General features: G+C 36.3%; 1 protein-coding gene across 8 annotated transcripts in view; it reads right to left on the bottom strand.

Annotated features, from left to right (window-relative positions):
- Positions 1-18791, bottom strand: part of EPC2 (enhancer of polycomb homolog 2) — a 127489-nt gene that overhangs the window by 52276 nt on the left and 56422 nt on the right. For 7 of the 8 annotated variants that reach the window (XR_012013334.1, XR_012013335.1, XM_072789136.1 and 4 more), the window contains exon 2: positions 14948-15107. The exons of the other annotated variant lie outside the window; for it this stretch is intronic. Coding sequence is in view for 5 of the 7 variants with exons in the window: in XM_072789132.1 (XP_072645233.1) it covers positions 14948-15107 (160 nt within the window). In the remaining 2 variants the exon portion in view is untranslated. The remainder of the gene's footprint in view (positions 1-14947; positions 15108-18791) is intronic. 8 annotated transcript variants of the gene reach the window in all.

Below are 18791 nucleotides of genomic sequence, written 5' to 3'. Positions count from 1 at the left end.
CATCACCAGAAGGACCCAGAGTTTTTTCCATAATTCCATACTAGCATTCCTTGTTATTCTGCCAAAAATATGGAGATAATTAGTACTGTATAGAAATAATACCTATCTCTTACATGCATCACAGGAACCATCTGTAGAGTTAATCAAAAGATGCCTGTAAAACACACGAAATTCCTGGTCTAGGACCACATCGATTTGTTATTAAGTGCTTATTTAACGGATCAGGTAGAGACAGAGGGGCGGGACGTGAAGGTATTTACCCCTGTCCTAGGAGCTTCAAAGCCTCTCGCTCTGAGGATGATAGTACGGACTGTTACTGCAAAAACTCTCTTGGATAGGAAAAGAACTTTATGAGGAAAAGAACCATGGTTTTCCTCACAAACACACTGTGCCTGGTCATTGGGCTCAAGCACTGTTTATCTTTTAACAAAGTGTGACCCTGTAGCCTTTGAATTACTTGATCATATCCAGTTTAAGCTTTTTCTGATTCAGGCGAGCAGTTTGGCTCCATGTCACCCTTCTTTCTTTTAGTTACTGGCAGTAAAGAAGTAAATTTAGGTACCTATTTCTGAATGTTAGTTCTGTGGAAGGGACTTCCACCACTGCTGGATACCGTATGGGAGTGATGAAAAGGATTCAATGACCCTTCCAAAGGAGCTAACCCCTTAAAAACAAGTCTGTCAATGATCCCTCTTGTTCTTTTTCTACCAGCTCCTGTGTAGTATGGCTCTAGCAAAGAAAGAGGTACAGAGAGAGAGGGGAAAAAAAAGCCATTCTGCTATCAAAAAGAGTTGACCAGAGAATACACTATCAGTATTCCCAAACATGTCTGTAAAACATGCACCTCACATACCAAGAGATCTGAAAAAAATAAAAATAAATAAATAAAAATGCACCATGAAGGAGATAAAAACACCAGATGTGTATACTGCTAACAGACTGAACAAAGCAGTCTGGATTAAAGGAACAGGAATGTACTCTACCATATTTGGGCATGTTTGTTCAGAAAATATCACTAATATAAAGATTTACCAAAGAAGCCCTATATATTGGTCACCTATGTACACATCCTCACTTTCAAAAACTTATAGAAAGACAGGATAGCAGTTTATAACAGTGGGGCTTTGCATTTCTTCTTTCTACCCAGCATACAGTAACGAGCATCTTTCAAAAACAATGAGCTAACTAAGGTCATCTATGTGGTCTACAATGCATGTAAGTAATAAACTGGTCTGCACCAAGACCCAAGAGAAACCACTGTGCTCACCAACAGCCCATAATACCTGGCAATGGCACAATCCTCACTTACACTGTCCCTGACCATAGGGGTGATGTTAACTCCCGAGGAAGAAGAAATTTTACACAATACCAGTAAAAAAATTTTTTTCAAAAAATATTAATAATAAAAATTTCTGAAGAAGTTCCTTCTTTAAAGCAGAAGCAGCTTCTTGAAGCCATCATGTTAGGGTATGGCCAAAGTGGCCAACTGGCTAAAGCTGATAGCTATTTTGTGGAGAGCAGTAATTTTGGAGTTCCACCTAAGGAAGACCTCTTCCCTCTCATCTTAGTTCATATAATAAAGTAGTCTATTCTCTCTCTGTGTAGCTCTCATGAATAAATAAAATCTTTAAAAAGGGGGGGGGGGGTGGACACCCCCGGTGGCTCAGCAGTTTAGCGCCACCTTCGGCTCAGGGTGTGATCCTGGGGTCCCGGGATCGAGTCTCACACGTCAGGCTCCCAGCATGGAGCCTGCTTCTCTGCCTCTCTCTCTCCTCTCTATCTCTCATGAATAAATAAAACCTTAAAAAAAAAAAAAAAAAAAGAAAAAGAAAGTAGTCTATTAAGGAAACAAATCTAACAAAAAAACCAAAGGACAGTTAATGTGATTATTAAAAAGTGTGTGAAAGGCTGTCAAACCCAGCTTGAAGACTTCCACTGAAGGGGCAGACAAATGTATTGCTTGACAGCTGCTTCCTACCTTAAATCCATAACCCATCAATATACGTTCTTCTCTCACACCTCTTATACTTCATTTACTTCGAAATTTAAAAAAAAAAAAAAAGTTTTTGCCTAAAAATTCACCCATCCACACACATTTGATATAGCAGCAAACTGTAGGCAAACTTTATATAGTTTGATGTAGGAGCAACCAGTAAGCAAAACTCAGATTTAAAACAGTATAAATAAGAATGGCAATTCCAGATTAAAAGTTTTTTTATCATCAAAATTATTCCATTTCTAATATGGAACATTTTTAACCTAATGTTACTTGTCTTCTGGACAGGAATCAAAGAAAATAAATTCAAGAGGCTGTAAACACTAAAGGCAGTGAGGAGAGAGACAGTATTTATTACTATCCTTTCAGTCCTTTCTGTAGAAGCTGATTTTTCTCTGAACTGAATATATATTCGAGGGTCTATAATTTGCCAGGTACTAATAATTCTATAGAAAAGAAGAATATGGATGCCCAGATACAGTGTTTCCTGAGTCTTAATTTTTCTTTTAATTTATGTGCAACCTGTCAAGTGGAAAACTAGAATAAACAGAGATATGCTGGCAGATCCAGACTCCAATTAGCATAACCCAAATTATACAGTAGTTACTCTTTTCTTGTAAATAGAGATAAAAGCCTTAAAAATTAACAGTTCCTAAGGGTGGTCACAGACCAGAACTCAGCTGTTCAATTAATCACATAATTCCTTTTCCTCATGTTGGTGGAAAAATGCCAGGTGTGGGGGAAAATTATGGTTACTCAAGCAATATTTTTTTAAAGATTTATTTATTTGACAGAGAGAGAGAGAGCGCACACAAGTGCACACAGCAGGGGGAGAGGGAGAAGCAGACTCTGCTGAGCAGGGAGCCTGGTACGGGGCTTAATCCCAGGACCCTAGGATCATGACCTGAGCCAAAGACAGACACTTAACCAACTGAGCCACCCAGGCACCCATAAACAATATTTTAATAAAGTAAAAATCTCACTGTCATAAAGTAAAATCTGGATAATTTTCATTTTTAGAAAGTTTTTTCTTATTCATGAAATCTATTTTGAATTTTCTCCCTCTTTCAACTCTTCCTCTCTCCTTTTCCCTGTCATCATTTTCTCCCTCTGCTGGAGCTATATTAAAAAACAATACAAAACAAAAAAGTAAGTTGAAGATCAGACATACCAGTTAATTTACATTAATGCAAATTTTTAAAAGTTACATAATTTAGAGTCGGAAACACCTTATCTTACAGATCAGAAAACTGAGAGGTTAAGAACTTGGTGAGTTGAACACAGGTTTTAGGGTTTTGATTCATAGGGCTCAGAATTTATCCCATTACAACACACAGACACTATTAAATCCTTCTAATCATAGCAACAGTAATGAAAAATTCTTTGAATTTCAAAGGGAGCAAAAATATAGGCATATCAAAAGATTGTTTTTGTTCTACTTTGGACTTAAATGTTTAAGTTTATAAATTATATTTAATAAACAAAGACAATGCACATAAAACAAGCAGTTGTGAAACGGATGTATTAGGCACTCAAGGATTTATTAAAAAACAAATGTGAAATATTAAAAAGAACAAACTCTAAGAGTTTTTTACTTAAAAGTTATTTCAAGACAACATTTCCAACATTTACCTATGAATTATCAATGGTGATTTTTTTTTTTTTACTGTAAGAAGAAGCAAACTTCATCTTTATTAACTAAGCCCCTACTTTCATACATCTTCAAGTTTCCCAAGTGTTTAACTTCTGGAAACTGTTTGCCAATATCCAATCCCTTTAATTCAGACAACAAAGTTAAGACTGAGGTACAAGTACACCTTGTTTGTAAAGGGTCTTCCTTTCAATGTATTAACAACAGCACTTTTTAAGAATGCCATTTATTTACAAACTCACTGGTGTTATATCTTCTTCCAACTGTGCATTTCCTTTCTTATACAACTTTCCAAAATTACTTTTATTAATCCAATGAATCCAGTAACAAACACTAATGACTGTATCTCAAGTACACATATATGATAGGCTCCCTTCTAAATCAGAATAGATATCAATGCCATATAGCATCAAGAAGTATATGCAAAGGTACTCCAGACAAAGGAGCAAGAGCACAGAAATGGAATATGCTTAACTACAAAGAAACATAAATTACCAATAGTGAGTCTGGATAGACTTCAACTAGCAGAATAAGGATTCAGAACTATATATCCATGGAAGTTGTATGCACATATGTAAAATGTATATATATATTTTTAAGTAGAGTTGAATAGTTTTATTACAAGTCTTAGATCAGCAATGCTACTGTATCATCTAAATCTCAGTTAGATGGACCTAGTACACACTGAAGTGAACTCTGACTAGGTGGTAGACTTATGTACTAGGAAGCAGTTTAAATAAAACATTTTCCTAGAATCCCAAATATACTTCTTAATCCAAAAGAAGTCCAGGGATCCGAGAAAGGCTCTGAAGGCTCTCTTTTATATGAGTATCATCAAAGCATCTAAATCAGTATTTCTCAAACTTTAGCATTCACCAGAATCTTCTGGATGACTTCTTAAATCACAGATTACTTAGCTAGACCACCAGTATCTCACCAAGTCTATCTAGAGAAGGGCTTATTAATTTGCATTTTTAACAAGTTCTCAAGTGATGAGAAGCAACATTTTGAAAACCTCTGATCTAAACCTAAATCATTGCTCTTAAAGATAACAAACCTTATTTATGCCTAATTTGAAATATGCTGAATTTTTACAATTTTTAAATTTTTAAGGTCCTCAGGGTTCAAATAACTTTCAAAGATAGATAATGACAACTTAGTGTATCTCAAAGTTCAAAAGCAACATCTCTGCCTCTGCTTGGAGCTCTCCAAGGTTCTGAGAGCCTCCAAGCCTAGCATTTCTCAATTGTGTACCAAGAGACCACGAATGTAGATATAGCCAGGACTCTTTTATTCCCCCAAGATTATCTATTTTATACAGAGAGAGCACCCGTGCAAGGGTGGGGGGAGGGGCACAGGGAGAGGAACAGAAAGAGTAGCAGACCCTTGCTAAGCATGGAGCCCAATGTGGGCACTCGATCTCAGAACTCAGAGATCAAGACCTGAGCCAAAACCAAGAGTGGGACACCTAATGATCTGAGCCACCCAGGGGCCCCTAGCCAGGACTCTTGACTTTCATTCTCCAAGATTTCCAACAACTATTTAAGACTCAGCCAGAGACCTTACTTATATTCCCTACCCAGTGTACAAATAAAGTGAAGTACAGAAGAATCCAAGATGACTTCTGATCCAAATCTCTCTGACAAAAAAAAAAAAAAAAAATCCACTCCAGATTTATAATGTAATAAGGATTATTTTAAGCCTTTGGCTGGCTAGTCAACTAATAACTACATCCCTCTCCCACTCTGAAGAATTCACATTTTATATAAATAACAAGTATTACTGGCCAAAATTAGTAGCAAAGATGACAACCATGGGAACCACAAACCATTAGAATGGGTAAGCGGATTCTTTGAATCTTTCAGGGAAATTTTCATCTTTAGAGTGGGTCTACAGCCTAATGATATTAGACAAAACCTAAAGGATGTAATGGTGATTTAAAATTAAAAAGTCAAGTATATAAAGATAATGATCCTTTTATTCTCCCTCTAATTATGTTTTTTCTTAGTCATCTCTCTCCTCCTTCAGACTCTTCCTCTCTTGTTTTCTAACAACTCAATAGGTAACTGGGCAAAGGACTAACAATTCAGGAGATAAAAATGCTGACGGCTCCTAAAAAAGTAAGAAAAAGACTTAACCACATTCATAAGGAATACATTAAAACTATACCAAGAGAAATTAAAGTCTGGGTTTTGGTCAATAACTATGTCCCAATATTGGTTTCTTAGGTCTGACACAGTAATGTGTGATGGTAATATTAGAGAAAATTGAAACCAGTAGTGAGGTATAAAGGAACGCTCTACTACCCTTGCAACTTTTCTATAAATCTTAAGTTTTTCCAAAATAAAAGATTTATTTAAAAGAATAATACACTAAGGTATATCATCTCCCACCTATTAGAATGTAAAATTTTAAAATCCAAAAGCAGTCTTTTGATAAGGCTATGAGGAAGTAAGTACTATCACACATTGCTAGTGGAAGTGCAAAGTGGTATAACTCCTATAGAGAGCAATTTGGCAATTTCTGTAAGAAATAGATACAATCGCACCTTTATGAAATTCTGTATATTCAAGTTATTCACTTAGATACTATTCGTAATAAAGACTGGAAACAATCCAAGTTCCCTTCTATAGGAAATTGGATAATAATCTGGCACATCCAAACACAAAGGACTATTATGCAACAGTAAAAAAGAAATGAGAACATGTTCTACATGCTGTTATGGGAGGGGATAATTTCCCGACTATACTCTTAATAAAGAAAAGGAAAAGAAAAAAAAGTCAAAGTGTCAAAAAGTATATATAGTATATTAAATTTTGTGTAAGAGGGGATATAAAAATATAAATTCCTATGTGGCTTTATTTGCATAACAAAACCCTAAAAGAACACATAGCCTAATAAAAGTGGTTTCTTGGAAGGGTGAGGGCAGCCTGGGTGGCTCAGCGGTTTAGCGCCTGCTTTCACCCCAGGCCGTGATCCTGGAGACCTGGGATCAATTCCCACATCGGGCTCCCTGCATGGAGCCTGCTTCTCCCTCTGCCTTTGTCTCTGCCTCTCTTTCTCTCTGTGTCTCTCATTAATAAATAAAATCTTAAAAAAAAAAAAAAAATAAGGGAAGGGCGACTGGAACCTGTTTTTTACATACTTTTTATTTTGTTTTTTTTTCATACTTTTTATTTTGAAATCATCTGAATGCATTACCTATTAAAAATAAAATCTGGGATCCCTGGGTGGCGCAGCGGTTTGGCGCCTGCCTTTGGCCCAGGGCCCGATCCTGGAGACCCGGGATCGAATCCCACGTCGGGCTCCCTGCATGGAGCCTGCTTCTTCCTCTGCCTGTGTCTCTGCCTCTCTCTCTCTCTGACTATCATAAATAAATAAAAAAATAAAATAAAATAAAATAAATAAAATCTATTACTTTGTGAAAACAATTTTGTGTTTTAAAAAATATTCTGGGTCAGTGATCTCCATGTACTACCTGAGATTCTTCCCTACTTTCTGTTCAGACCTCCTATCTTTCTCATTCACTCTCAATGAATCAAATCATTCAGTAACATGGAATGGGGGCAAAAGCCTCACTTAGATATCTGGGTGCAGTCAGTATCTTCGCTTAACTAGTATAAACTAATTCTACAACTACATATGTGCAAAAATATACATGCTATTAATACCTAATAGTATAAAATAATAATTAAGTCACAGAACAGAGAGCCTGGGTGATTTGGCTGATGAATCGTCTGACTTGGGCTTTGGTCATGATCTCTGTTATTTTACTAATAACAAATCCACAAATAATCTGGGTCTAAAACTCCTTGTTAATTAAAGTGTAATGAGGGGCACTAATTAGAGTGTAAGAAGAGTGCTGAGCCAGGTGCGGGGCTTGATCCCATGACCCAAGAGAGAGATCCTATCTCTATTGCCTAAAAGAAGAATGGATGTTTAAGTGACTGAGCCACTCTAGTGCCCCACAAAGGAGATGCTTAAGCCAATGATGAGAATCAAGTATTTTCGAACAAGGTCCAATTTAGAGGGAAAAGGAAGGCTTTACTTAACCTTCACGGGGAGAAGGGGGTTCTATAACTCTGATTATTAACTATCAAAGAATGTGAGAAAAAATTATTTTAATCACTAAAATACTATCTTGGATTATTTAAAAAACACCATCATGGAGGCTTATTTTTTCATCTTTTACATAACTTCTATTTCCCATTTTAGCCTTTTCTGAAAAACCATGAGAAGTACTATTTACTGATTTTTTTTTCCTGATTTTTTTTCTTAAACAGAAACAATAAAACCTACTTGATCAAGGTCCTATGAAGTCCAATCCATTCTACCCAAAACAAACTTTGCCCACTGTAACATTTAGTTGGGAGATTAAAATCACTAACTGCCACACTGTGCTTTCCCAACTTGGACCTCCTTCCATGAAAGTTGCAGGACTGTCTTCAGAGTTCCTCACTACCCTAAGCAAAACTGAAAAATGTGCTTTTATACTTGTTTAGATTACTCTCATGGTTCCCTTTTCTTCAAGCTTTTCTCTCTTCCTGGCATCTCCTTCATCCCCATGCACAGTGCTCTTCCATTCATCAATCAACCCTGACAGGCCAAACCAGCAAAGTGTCATAACAAGTGTTTGTATCTGCCTTTAACATCCAGGATTTCCTTTTCTATTGACAACAACCATCCTCCATCCTGCAATTTATCCATCACACACACACAAAACAAATGAAAAAAGGAATTCTTTACTCCCATTGTTGATTCTACCATCAGCCACATTTGAACAGAAATGTATTTGTTTAATGTGTATCAGTATTTGCATCTTAGAATGATAAGCTATGACTGAAAAACTATACCAGAGTTAAACAGGCACACTCTAGAGCTAGAGGGCCTGGTTCAAATTCTGACTCTTCCACTTGCTAGCTGCATTACTTTGACTCTTTATGAAATATTTCTTTAAAAGGGGAGTAAGAACACTGGCTGCCTTGTAAGATTCCTTTAAGGCATAACTGACTTTATACATGTAAAACACGAACAGGACCTGGGCATGGCAATCAGTAAATGCTATTTTACTATGCCTTTTACCCGTAACTGTGGAAAGAAAAGTTTAGTCTTCAATTAAAACTGTCAGGAAATATGCATGTAAAAAATATTTTTATAGGTAGGGTAGACAGCCCATTAAATTGTATTACGGAGTAAGATGGGAAGGAAATTTAGTCTTTTAAGGTAGATAGGAAGACATACAAAATGCTAAAAGGTGCCAACTCTCAGGGCAGTGCGGTGTCACTGAAGAATCTTCCATGGAGATACTAGCTGCTAGGTGAATATGCTGAAAGCCTGTTTCTGGTAACCCCTATTAACAAAACCAGGTGTGCTGGGTTACATCACAGTATCTTCTTTGTGTGGCCCCACAGGAGAGTTCTAAACACTTCAGTGCCAGGAAACCTGTACTGAAATATGCACCTTAAAGCCAATCTTACTTTTCTGCTTTTGTCTATTAATTGCATCATGCCTAAAATATGTACTATTACACATCAGACTTAACCTCTTACTGTAGTGTCTTTGTTTTCTTCTCAATTTCTTTAACCATGCTCTTTACTCTATGATATATTTTACTCAGTAACTCCAATTTTTTAATAGTGGGAATAAATAAATACATAAAGGCCCAAAAGGCACTCTCTTTGTACTCCGACTTCTTTTTCATCTCTCTAGTCAGACCACCAAATGATTATTTTGCTTTTCCCCCCAAACACCTGGTATTACTTTAACACTTTCTGACTTTTGGATTTCCTCCTCTTTCCTGTATTCATAGCTACCCAGGTACTGCTCTACCATTTCAGCCTTCACACCCACACTAACAGCTTTACCCAAGAATAGGAGGCTCAGCATAATCCTGAGAAGTGAGGAAGATCCTTAGAGCCAGCTGATCTGAACGTGAGTTGCCGTCAGGGTCTAGCCTGGCTCACTATCCCTGTTATCATGCCTTCAAATCATCCCAGTGTGGAATCTAGCTTCACCTGGAATGTGTTCTCCACAAATCTGATACACTCTATTTCTGTATTCATGGCACTGTTTTTTTCTAATATTTATTTTCGTAAATGTGTGATTCATTTCATCACATGCTCAATTCACCTATTAATATACACCCAATAACATTTTTACAAAAAGTGATGTTCTTAGAATGCATCCTTTTTCAAACCAAGGAGTTTTACTGTATAAACAAAGCAATACTCTTCATTTGGGATCTTTTCCAATGCTTGCCAATCAAAACATGTCTGTCCCACCAGTGTAAAGGGTCAATTATCATCATTTTCGTTAATGAGAATAGCAACGGCCATTGCAAGGATAGTGAGACTTAAGTTAGATATTAGGCCAGCATCTATCTCACTCCTGCTGAAAACCCAGTGGAATATATTGGTCCACTTTACGTTGAATAAGTTTCTTCTTTTCCCAATGTTGATTTGACAATGGTCAGCTTTATCAGACTGAGGAAGCCACCCTCACGCGTACTGACATGTTACAGTATTATAGAGGCAAAGATCGGCACTTTCCCAAGGCTTTATTATCTTTGTTGCCGATACAAACAGCAGTCAACCTCCTTTCAGTAAGTTCCTCTCCCTGCCTGGCAGATAACAAGGAGGCTACTTCCTACCTATCTGTCCTCCTAAACTCTCCTTTCTTTCAGCCAAGAAGCAGGGTGAGATGGTCTGCTGATCTGTGTTTGTAGGTGTGTAATGCAGTGAGAAGAGGAAGAGACCTTTCAAAAAAAAGATAAGGAGTCCTAGTTTCAAGAACCATTTAGGGGAATTCAAAACTAGATACAAATTAACTTCAGAACACTTCGAAAACAATATTGAAACAGTATCTCAAGTTCCTTCATGTTCTAAAATTCTGAGATAATTAATGTCAACTGTGTAATATTATAAATTTTTTTAAAGATTTATTTATTTATTCATTCAGAGAGAGCGAAGAGAGAGGCAGAGACACAGGCAGAGGGAGAAGCAGGCTCCACACAGGAAGCCCGATGCGGGACTCGATCTCGGGTCTCCAGGATCACACCCCGGGCTGCAGGCGGCGCTAAACCGCTGCGCCACCGGGGCTGCCCTATAATATTATATTAAATAAAAGGGGTAATGGAAGGTCAAAATAAGGAACTTATTACAATGTAATCAAAGTCATATCCTCAAGGAGAAAAATTTGGGTTCTGAATTTGATGAAGTTCTTAAATTCCAAGAGGAATGAAGGAATTATAACATCTGGGTTGAGGTACCCAAAGTAAACTTGTTTTAACAGTAAATAAAAATGGAGGCAGCATCTTATACAGGTGTCATCCAACTGACCAGTGTGGAGAATTAGCCAAATGAGGAACACTTTGGAGTATCTTACGTCATCAAAAACTCTATGCCTCCAAGATGCTTCCAACTTGAAAAGAATACCCCAATGTTTCAGATTTAAAGAAGTTCCTCAGACTACCAGCACAGGCCACTATGGAGAACTAGTACTGAAAGAGATGGGAAGAAACAATGGTGCCTCATCCATACCAAGACTGGAATCACTCTACTCCCAACTCCTGGCATATATGAGTTTTGTCCTAAAATGACAATGTTGTAAATAAAAAGCTCACTTTTCATTTCCAACTTGGATCCACAAAGCTCCTCATTTTCACTGTACATATCAATTTTGTTACTTTTGATTCTGTGTACAATTCTGTTATTTTAATTCCTACAAGATCAGTATCTCAAAAATGTCATAGTGTGTATACTTTTATCTTCAATCACCCAATGATTCACTCATTTATTTATTCAGCAAATATTAAACTGCATACACCCACATGCTAGGTACGACTGGGCAGTGAAATTAAAAGGAAAAATATGTCCCTACTCTCAATGACTGCTATAGCCTAGTGAGACAACAAAGGGCAGACAATCACAACCAAAGGTGGTTAATGCCACAATGACAGTGTGCACGTGACATGGGGGGGCTTGAGGTAAACAGTGCCAAGAATTTTGCTTTGAGAAGGCTGTTATATGTAATCCTGGAGATGAGACAGAGAACAAGTTATATGCTAACAAGAGAGGACAGAAGTAAAGAGGTATGTGAAAGCGTGAAGGTATGAGAAAATATGGCATAAGTCAGAGTGCTGCAAGGAGCTCATTATTTCATAGCTGAAAGTGCGAAGGCTTAGAGGAATTGGAAAAAAAAATTGTATTGAGGCTGTATTCTAGGACTGCATGGTGAATGAGGTGAAACTGTGCTGCTGAGGATCCTACCATCTAGAGAAGGAAACAGACCATTACTTCCAACAGACTCAGTAAGGTTGGTGGTCCTAGTGGAAGAACCCACAGAGAACCACAGCTGGATAGGCACAAAGAAGGGCCTTAAAGTACAACACTAAAATTTTATCCGATAGACAACAGAGAAGCTTTGAACAACTCTAAATGGACAATAATCACATTAGCAGCAGTGTAGACCAATAAAGAAGCTTCTGCCAAAGCCCAGGCAAACAATGTGATGGACCTGTACTAGTCCACCCTACTGTGGCAATTCTACGTCTTTTTCTAGCCAGGCAAATAGGGATACTTTGAAATCTATTATGTAAAGAACAAAAGGAAAAAGCCAGAGCAATATTTTCTGGAATTCTTATACTTAAGGACTCAAGAAAGAAGTTATGTCACAAAATATTTAAAAGACTTGCCTTGAGGGGTGCCTAGCTAGCTCAGTCAGAAGAGCATGTGACCTTTGAATACAGGTTTGTGAATTTAAATTCCACATTGGGTATAGAGATTACTAAATATAAATAAACTTTTTTAAAAAAAAGCTCTTCCTTGAAAAAAAATCTCTATGATAACATGAATTTAAGTTTTAGCAGAGACAAGTTTAAGGCCAGTAATAGGCACACAGGTAATGAAATGCGGAATATCAATTTGATAAAAAATTAATAGGCATTGAAAACAACAATCACAGACTATAGTAAAATCTGAGAAACTTAAAATGTACATAGAAAAAACAATACTTGTATGTACAGAATACTGTGTATAGTATGTAGAATAGCTACTTTGACTAAAAGAAAAAAATGAAAGTTAAAATGTTATTTTTATTCTATCTTCCACAGTTACACAATGAAATTAAATTTAAAAGCCAACATAAGATTAATGTTTTTTGTATCTAATGGGTCTGACCCAGGTGGGTTACACCCAATTTCTTCCTTCTTGGTTTTCTAGAGTGGTTTTTACATATGCTCCTGATGTCCAGCTACACTATTACTAAAAATACAAAGACAACAACGACAGACACTTTGGCTTGAAAAATCCTTAAAATTCCTATTGAGAACAGCTATCTCCTTCCCGATACAAAGACAAAGCAAATTCAGGAAGATAAAGGGCTCAAAGTCAAAGAACACAGAGGGAAAAAAAAACAACACATAAATAATTTCTGCATCGTATTTCTCTCAAAATTCAAAGAATCTCTGGAAAATGGTTCTGATATCTAAGAGCCTTTTAAAAGTCATTTAAAAACAATTCAGTCAACACACATGCCATTTATTGTGCGTCTATAAGCCATGAGCTTTCATCTAAAGACACAAAGAGAAAATAAAACATAAGTCTCTGCCCCAGGAGCTCATAGTTTAAAAGGAGAAAGAGAACGGTTAATAAAGTACGGTGAGTCCTCTAATAGAGGTATATACAACGAAAACAAGATAAGTAAAAATCAGAGGTCAAATGAACAAGGTCAGGATAAGCTTCTTAGGGGAGTTTTAGGTCTTAAATGAGTTACAGGACAGGAAAGAGGACTTGAATAGCACATGCAAGGAAGTGTGAAACGTGAAACAACCAGGCAAATGTGAGTAATTTACCTTAGTTTCTATACTAAAGAGAGTGAGGGGAAGAACAACTGGAAATGAGGTTAATGGAGTAGACAGGAAAAAAAAATCACAAAGGGTCTTGTGTTCAGACTAGAGATTTTGGCTGTTATGAATTCTGTCAAATCTAAACTGTCATCAGTTACAAGGTGCATCATGACTTTATATGTACTCTAAGAAAGAAAAAAAAAACACTTCTGCTGGAGTCTATTAAGTTTAATAGAATATTCCTGCATAAAGATACACTACTAAGTGGTAACAACTCAGCTTAAGATAAGAAATAAACCAACTATGCAGAAAGAACAGTAGGGAACTTCATTTCTCAACTGTATGTGAAAGGTGGAGGGGGAAATCTCCCCCTGAGAACTTCAACTCTAGGTAGGTCTAAAGCTACCAGTACAGACTAAAAACAAGTAAACAACAAACACTTTAAAGTGGTCTCCTGTTGGAAGTATCCCTAGGTGCTTAGCAAAAATAAGTTTTCTTTAGATAAAATAGACCTGAATTCAGGACAACAGCAATTTAATATGCAATCTTATTCCAAAGACGATCAATAAAAAACGTGCATCTTAGAACTGATAGAAAAGTCAGTCTTAAATCTAGAAAGGTTTCATAATTACATGGGGAACTTTTTAAAAATACTTATTGTCAGGCCACATACCTCAGAAAGGCAGACCTAAACCAGAGCCCTGGAATCTCAATTTTAACTAAGTTACCCAAGGCTTTTTCTTACACAATCAGACAAGATACCAAAACATGAGCATCTGTCTGACCCATCCTTTGAAAGCTTCTCTCCTAGACTGTAAAGAAGAGCATGATTTTAAGCCAAAGAATAATTAGATCAGATTGACAGTTCAGGAAGACCACTCTGGTGCCAGTGGACTTTGTGGAGAAGATACATTAGAAGAGGGTAAGGAAAGGCAATAGAAGAGTAGTAAATAAAATAAGACATTTGTGAAACAGTTTTAAGGCAAGAGATGGTTACTATTCAAATAGTAATAGGGAGAAAAATAAGAGAGTATCAAGGAGGCAGAAATAGAATTTTATAAAAATTAGATGTAGAGGGGTAGAATCTAATTCTAAAAAATTTCTGAAGATTCACCCGAATCAGCATCATAATAGCCTCTAGGCCTTTAAAAATAAATCTTAAATTTGAGTACAGTAATCCACCAACTTTTAGATGTATAATAATAAAATATAAGTGCTACACAAAATTCTATACTACATAAAGATCAAATGTTCCAAATGCAACTAACACTCAAAATGATTTCCAAGTTCAGATGTTAAGCACAGAGAGATTTTATTCCATAATGTTTTACATTTCTATGAATCAGTGTATATGCACTGAAAAATTAAAATCTCTTTGGGCATAAAAGAGAGAAAGGATTTTCACTGATTGATAAATTTAAATTACAAACAGAAAACAATGAATCAACAAACTTACGCTGAATATGAATGAACTGTTTTGGCTGTTTAAACTCTCCTTTGTACAAGCGATTGTAATAGTTGACGTTGCTCTCTGCCTCAGGAACTGGAATGACCATGCTCTCTTTTTTTTCTCTAAACACTTGCTGTGCTGAAATAGCTCGCTGTAAATGATGTTCCTGGAAAATGTAAAGTAGGCAACATAAGTCGTTTTAATAATGTTAATTCAATGCATAATGCTATTTAAAATTTACTTTATTTAATAACTGCAAGGTGATTTAAGAATTATAGATTCTTCAGCATAGAACTATAGAAAACATTGCCAATGATGTCTCTTAATACTTGTGCTCATCCTGTTATCATCTTAGATGTTTATAATTTTATTACGCAGAATTTTCTTTAAAGATTAAATATACATATATTCCCAAACTAGAATTTAACATATCAATTAAAAGAAAACTGATCCCTTGTTTGCTAAATTAACAGAGGTGTTTGTCAACCAGTACCAGGATACAGGAAAATATGCAAATGACAGAAAAACCATTTGTGTCACATGTTTTAATTATCCTCTGCAATTACACACCCGAAACTTCAAAGGTAAAAAATTTTGAGTAACTCAAAAAAAAAAAAAATGTTCAACAGACTGTATTACTATCACAGCAAGAAATATTTTTAAACTAAGGTTAAACAAAAGTTCCTATTAAAAATACATCCTGATTCTAGTAATTTTCATTGTCTCCACCACTTAATGCCTACTTTCTCCCTTGGCCCACAAGGGATCATTCTCAACAAAGTACTTTTACTTTGTGGAAGACAAATTAGGTCATGTCACTCCCCAATAGATCCTCTTCATATCAGATCAAAGATTAAAATGATCATTGACTTATAAGGCCTTATTTCTCTAACCTTAGCTTCTACCTCTCCCTACCCATCCTTTATTGTAGCCACACTGCCTTTCCTTAAAGTTCCTAAATATCCAAAAAGATTGTACTTGAAATTCCCTCAAATCTCACCTTATCAGAGAGACATTCTGTAATTTACCTAAGAGATAAAAGAATACTGGCTAAGAATTTATTAGTGTCATTCTTTCAATACTATTTTTCAGGGCATCTAGTAGGTATCAGATACTACTCCTGTTACTGAGAATTATAAGAATGAATGAGAGACTGCTATTAAGGAATTTAGCTAGTAGAAGAGAGATACCTAATTATGCAATCATGTTTGGACTTGACAAGCATCTCTCTTCTCAATTAGTCCAACCACTGTCTAAGGAGGATAGAGAAAGATATCCAAAGAAAGATATCCAAAAGAAAGAAAGATATCCAAAGAAAATCTAAACTAAAACTTTCAGGATCAACAGAGATTTAGCAAGGCAAAAGCCAAAAAACCCCACAAAAACCAAAACCAAAAAACCACAATCGAGGCAGAGAAAAAAAATGTTCAAAATAGGCAAAAGCTCAGACACATTCAATAAAAGGCAAGCAGCTGAGATAAAAGACGGGTGGGTGCTAGCTTGGATTTGAGAGTTTCTCCACTTTCAATACCAGGAAGAAGTATGTTTTTCTTCATAGGATAGGATCCCAATTTGGAGCACTAAATACACCACCCCATACAAATATTACTATCAGTTTAGAATCTTTAGTAATAAAAACTTCTGAGTTAACTAAAAAATTGTGAGAGGATCAAATACACCCACAGAGAGCATCAAGAAATTAGGAAAGCCAGGCTCTGAAAGAGCAATTGCTAGCATTATTTAAGCCTATACTCTTACTACTTGCTGACATTTCACCCTTCTGGTCAAACAAAGTGATACAATATGAAAAGCCACCTTGCATTTATATAATGTTTCATAGTTCTCAGAGTACATCCATTATCACATGCTTATTAACTCCTCAAAATCTGGGGACAATGGGTCCCTGGGTGGCGCAGCGGTTTGGCGCCTGCCTTTGGCCCAGGGCACGATCCTGGAGACCCAGGATCGAATCCCACATCGGGCTCCCAGTGCATGGAGCCTGCTTCTCCCTCTGCCTCTGTCTCTGCCTCTCTCTCTCTCTCTCTGTGTGACTATCATGAATAAATAAAAAAAAAAAAATTAAAAAAAAAATCTGGGGACAAGAATAGATATTATAACATAAATGAGACTCAAGAAACAAAGGATTTGCTCTTAGTTATGGTATAAACACAGGAGGATCAAATTTCAGCACTCTGAATTGAGTGTTATTTGACTATTTCATCTTTACTAAAATGGGCTGTTAAAAACAAAAAACCAGGAAAGGGGGATCCCTGGGTGGCTCAGCGGTTTAGCGCCTGCCTTTGGCCCTGGGCGCAATCCTGGAGTCCCGGGATCGAGTCCCACATTGGGCTCCTGGCATGGAGCCTGCTTCTCCCTCCTCCTGTGTCTCTGCCTCTCTCTCTCTCTCTATCATGAATAAATAATTTTAAAAAAATAAATAAAAGTAAAAAGCAGCCTGAAAAAAACAAAAAACAAACAAACAAAAAAAAAACAGGAAAGCCTGGGTGGCTCAGTCAGTTAAGCATCTGCCTTTGGCTCAGGTCATGGACCCAGGGTCCTGGGATGCAGCCCTGCATTAGAGGCTCCCTTCTCAGCAAGGAATCTGCTTCTCCTTCTCCCTCTATCCCTCTCCTCCACTTGGGCTCTCTTTCACTCTTTCTCAAATAAATTCTCTTAAAAATAAAATAAAATTTAAAAAATAAAAAAACATGTACTTGTAATGCTAATATTCTAGAAAAATGGGTGACAAAGAGGAAACTGAGCTAACTGGTAGCACATTTTTGATCTGAAGAGATTCTTTTGATATAATGGACTTTCTTCTAAGTACAAAACGTTTTTAGGTATTATCCAATTATTGAAATACATCTTTAATAGATGAAGACTTAATATTTTAATTTTATATGTGAGGAAATTTAAAAATAGATCATAGATGACTCTCTTCTTGTTAACACAGCTGGCAGATGACAGAGCTGCAGCCAGAAACTAAGGAGCCAGATCATGACACACTCCCCCATTTTAATTTACAGACCAAATTTAGCTCTAAAATAAATCCTCAGCTATCATTTCCCTCCCATACTATCAGAAGACTCTCAATCTAAAAATTGAGAAAAAAAAAATCAACAATGACATGACTGCTAGAGGCCTGTGCTTCATACAGTAACAAACGCCAGTGACAAACATACAAAATCCTGGAACTAGGTACCAGAGTTTTCATTTGTCTTTATTGAGGCAAAGGACTGGTAGGAATAATGATGATTCCTTGTTACATGCTGCATTACCATTAGTAAAGTTACTTGGTTTTTAAAAGTATATTAAAAACCAAGTGCTACTTGATTTCTTTTCCATTAAGAAGGCATTCTTTTGACCCACCAACTTCATTAGGAAATTCATCAAAGGCAACATACAAATGGGCAACAATGACTAAATAAAATACTTCTCACGGCATTGTTTATAACATCAAAAAAACCCATAAAGTCTAAGTGGCAATACAGAGTTAGATATATAAATCATGTTTTATACATAAAATGGAACTCTTAGGTAGTAGTAAAAAACAACATAATGCAGACCTTTCTCAACCTGAAAAGATGTTAGAATATATTTTTGAGGTAAGGGACAGGTGGGTGGATGCTGGCTTAGATGTATAAATATAACACATATAAATAACATGTATAAATATAAATGAATATAAGTGTAGAGAAAATAGACTAGAAGAATATAGAATAGAATATACCACAAAATATTTTTTAGGTGGGCCATGTATTTTTCTGTGTGTCTGCTCTCTCATATTTTCCAAATTTTCTATAATGAATCTGTATTATTTTCACAAGTTTAAAAAGTGGTATAAAAGTTT

Source organism: Canis lupus, chromosome 20 (genome assembly GCF_048164855.1).
Source record: "Canis lupus baileyi chromosome 20, mCanLup2.hap1, whole genome shotgun sequence".
In the NCBI taxonomy this organism is placed as follows: Eukaryota; Metazoa; Chordata; class Mammalia; order Carnivora; family Canidae; genus Canis; species Canis lupus.
Note: the sequence above shows the minus strand (reverse complement) of the source record. Positions and strands in the feature narration are given on the sequence as shown.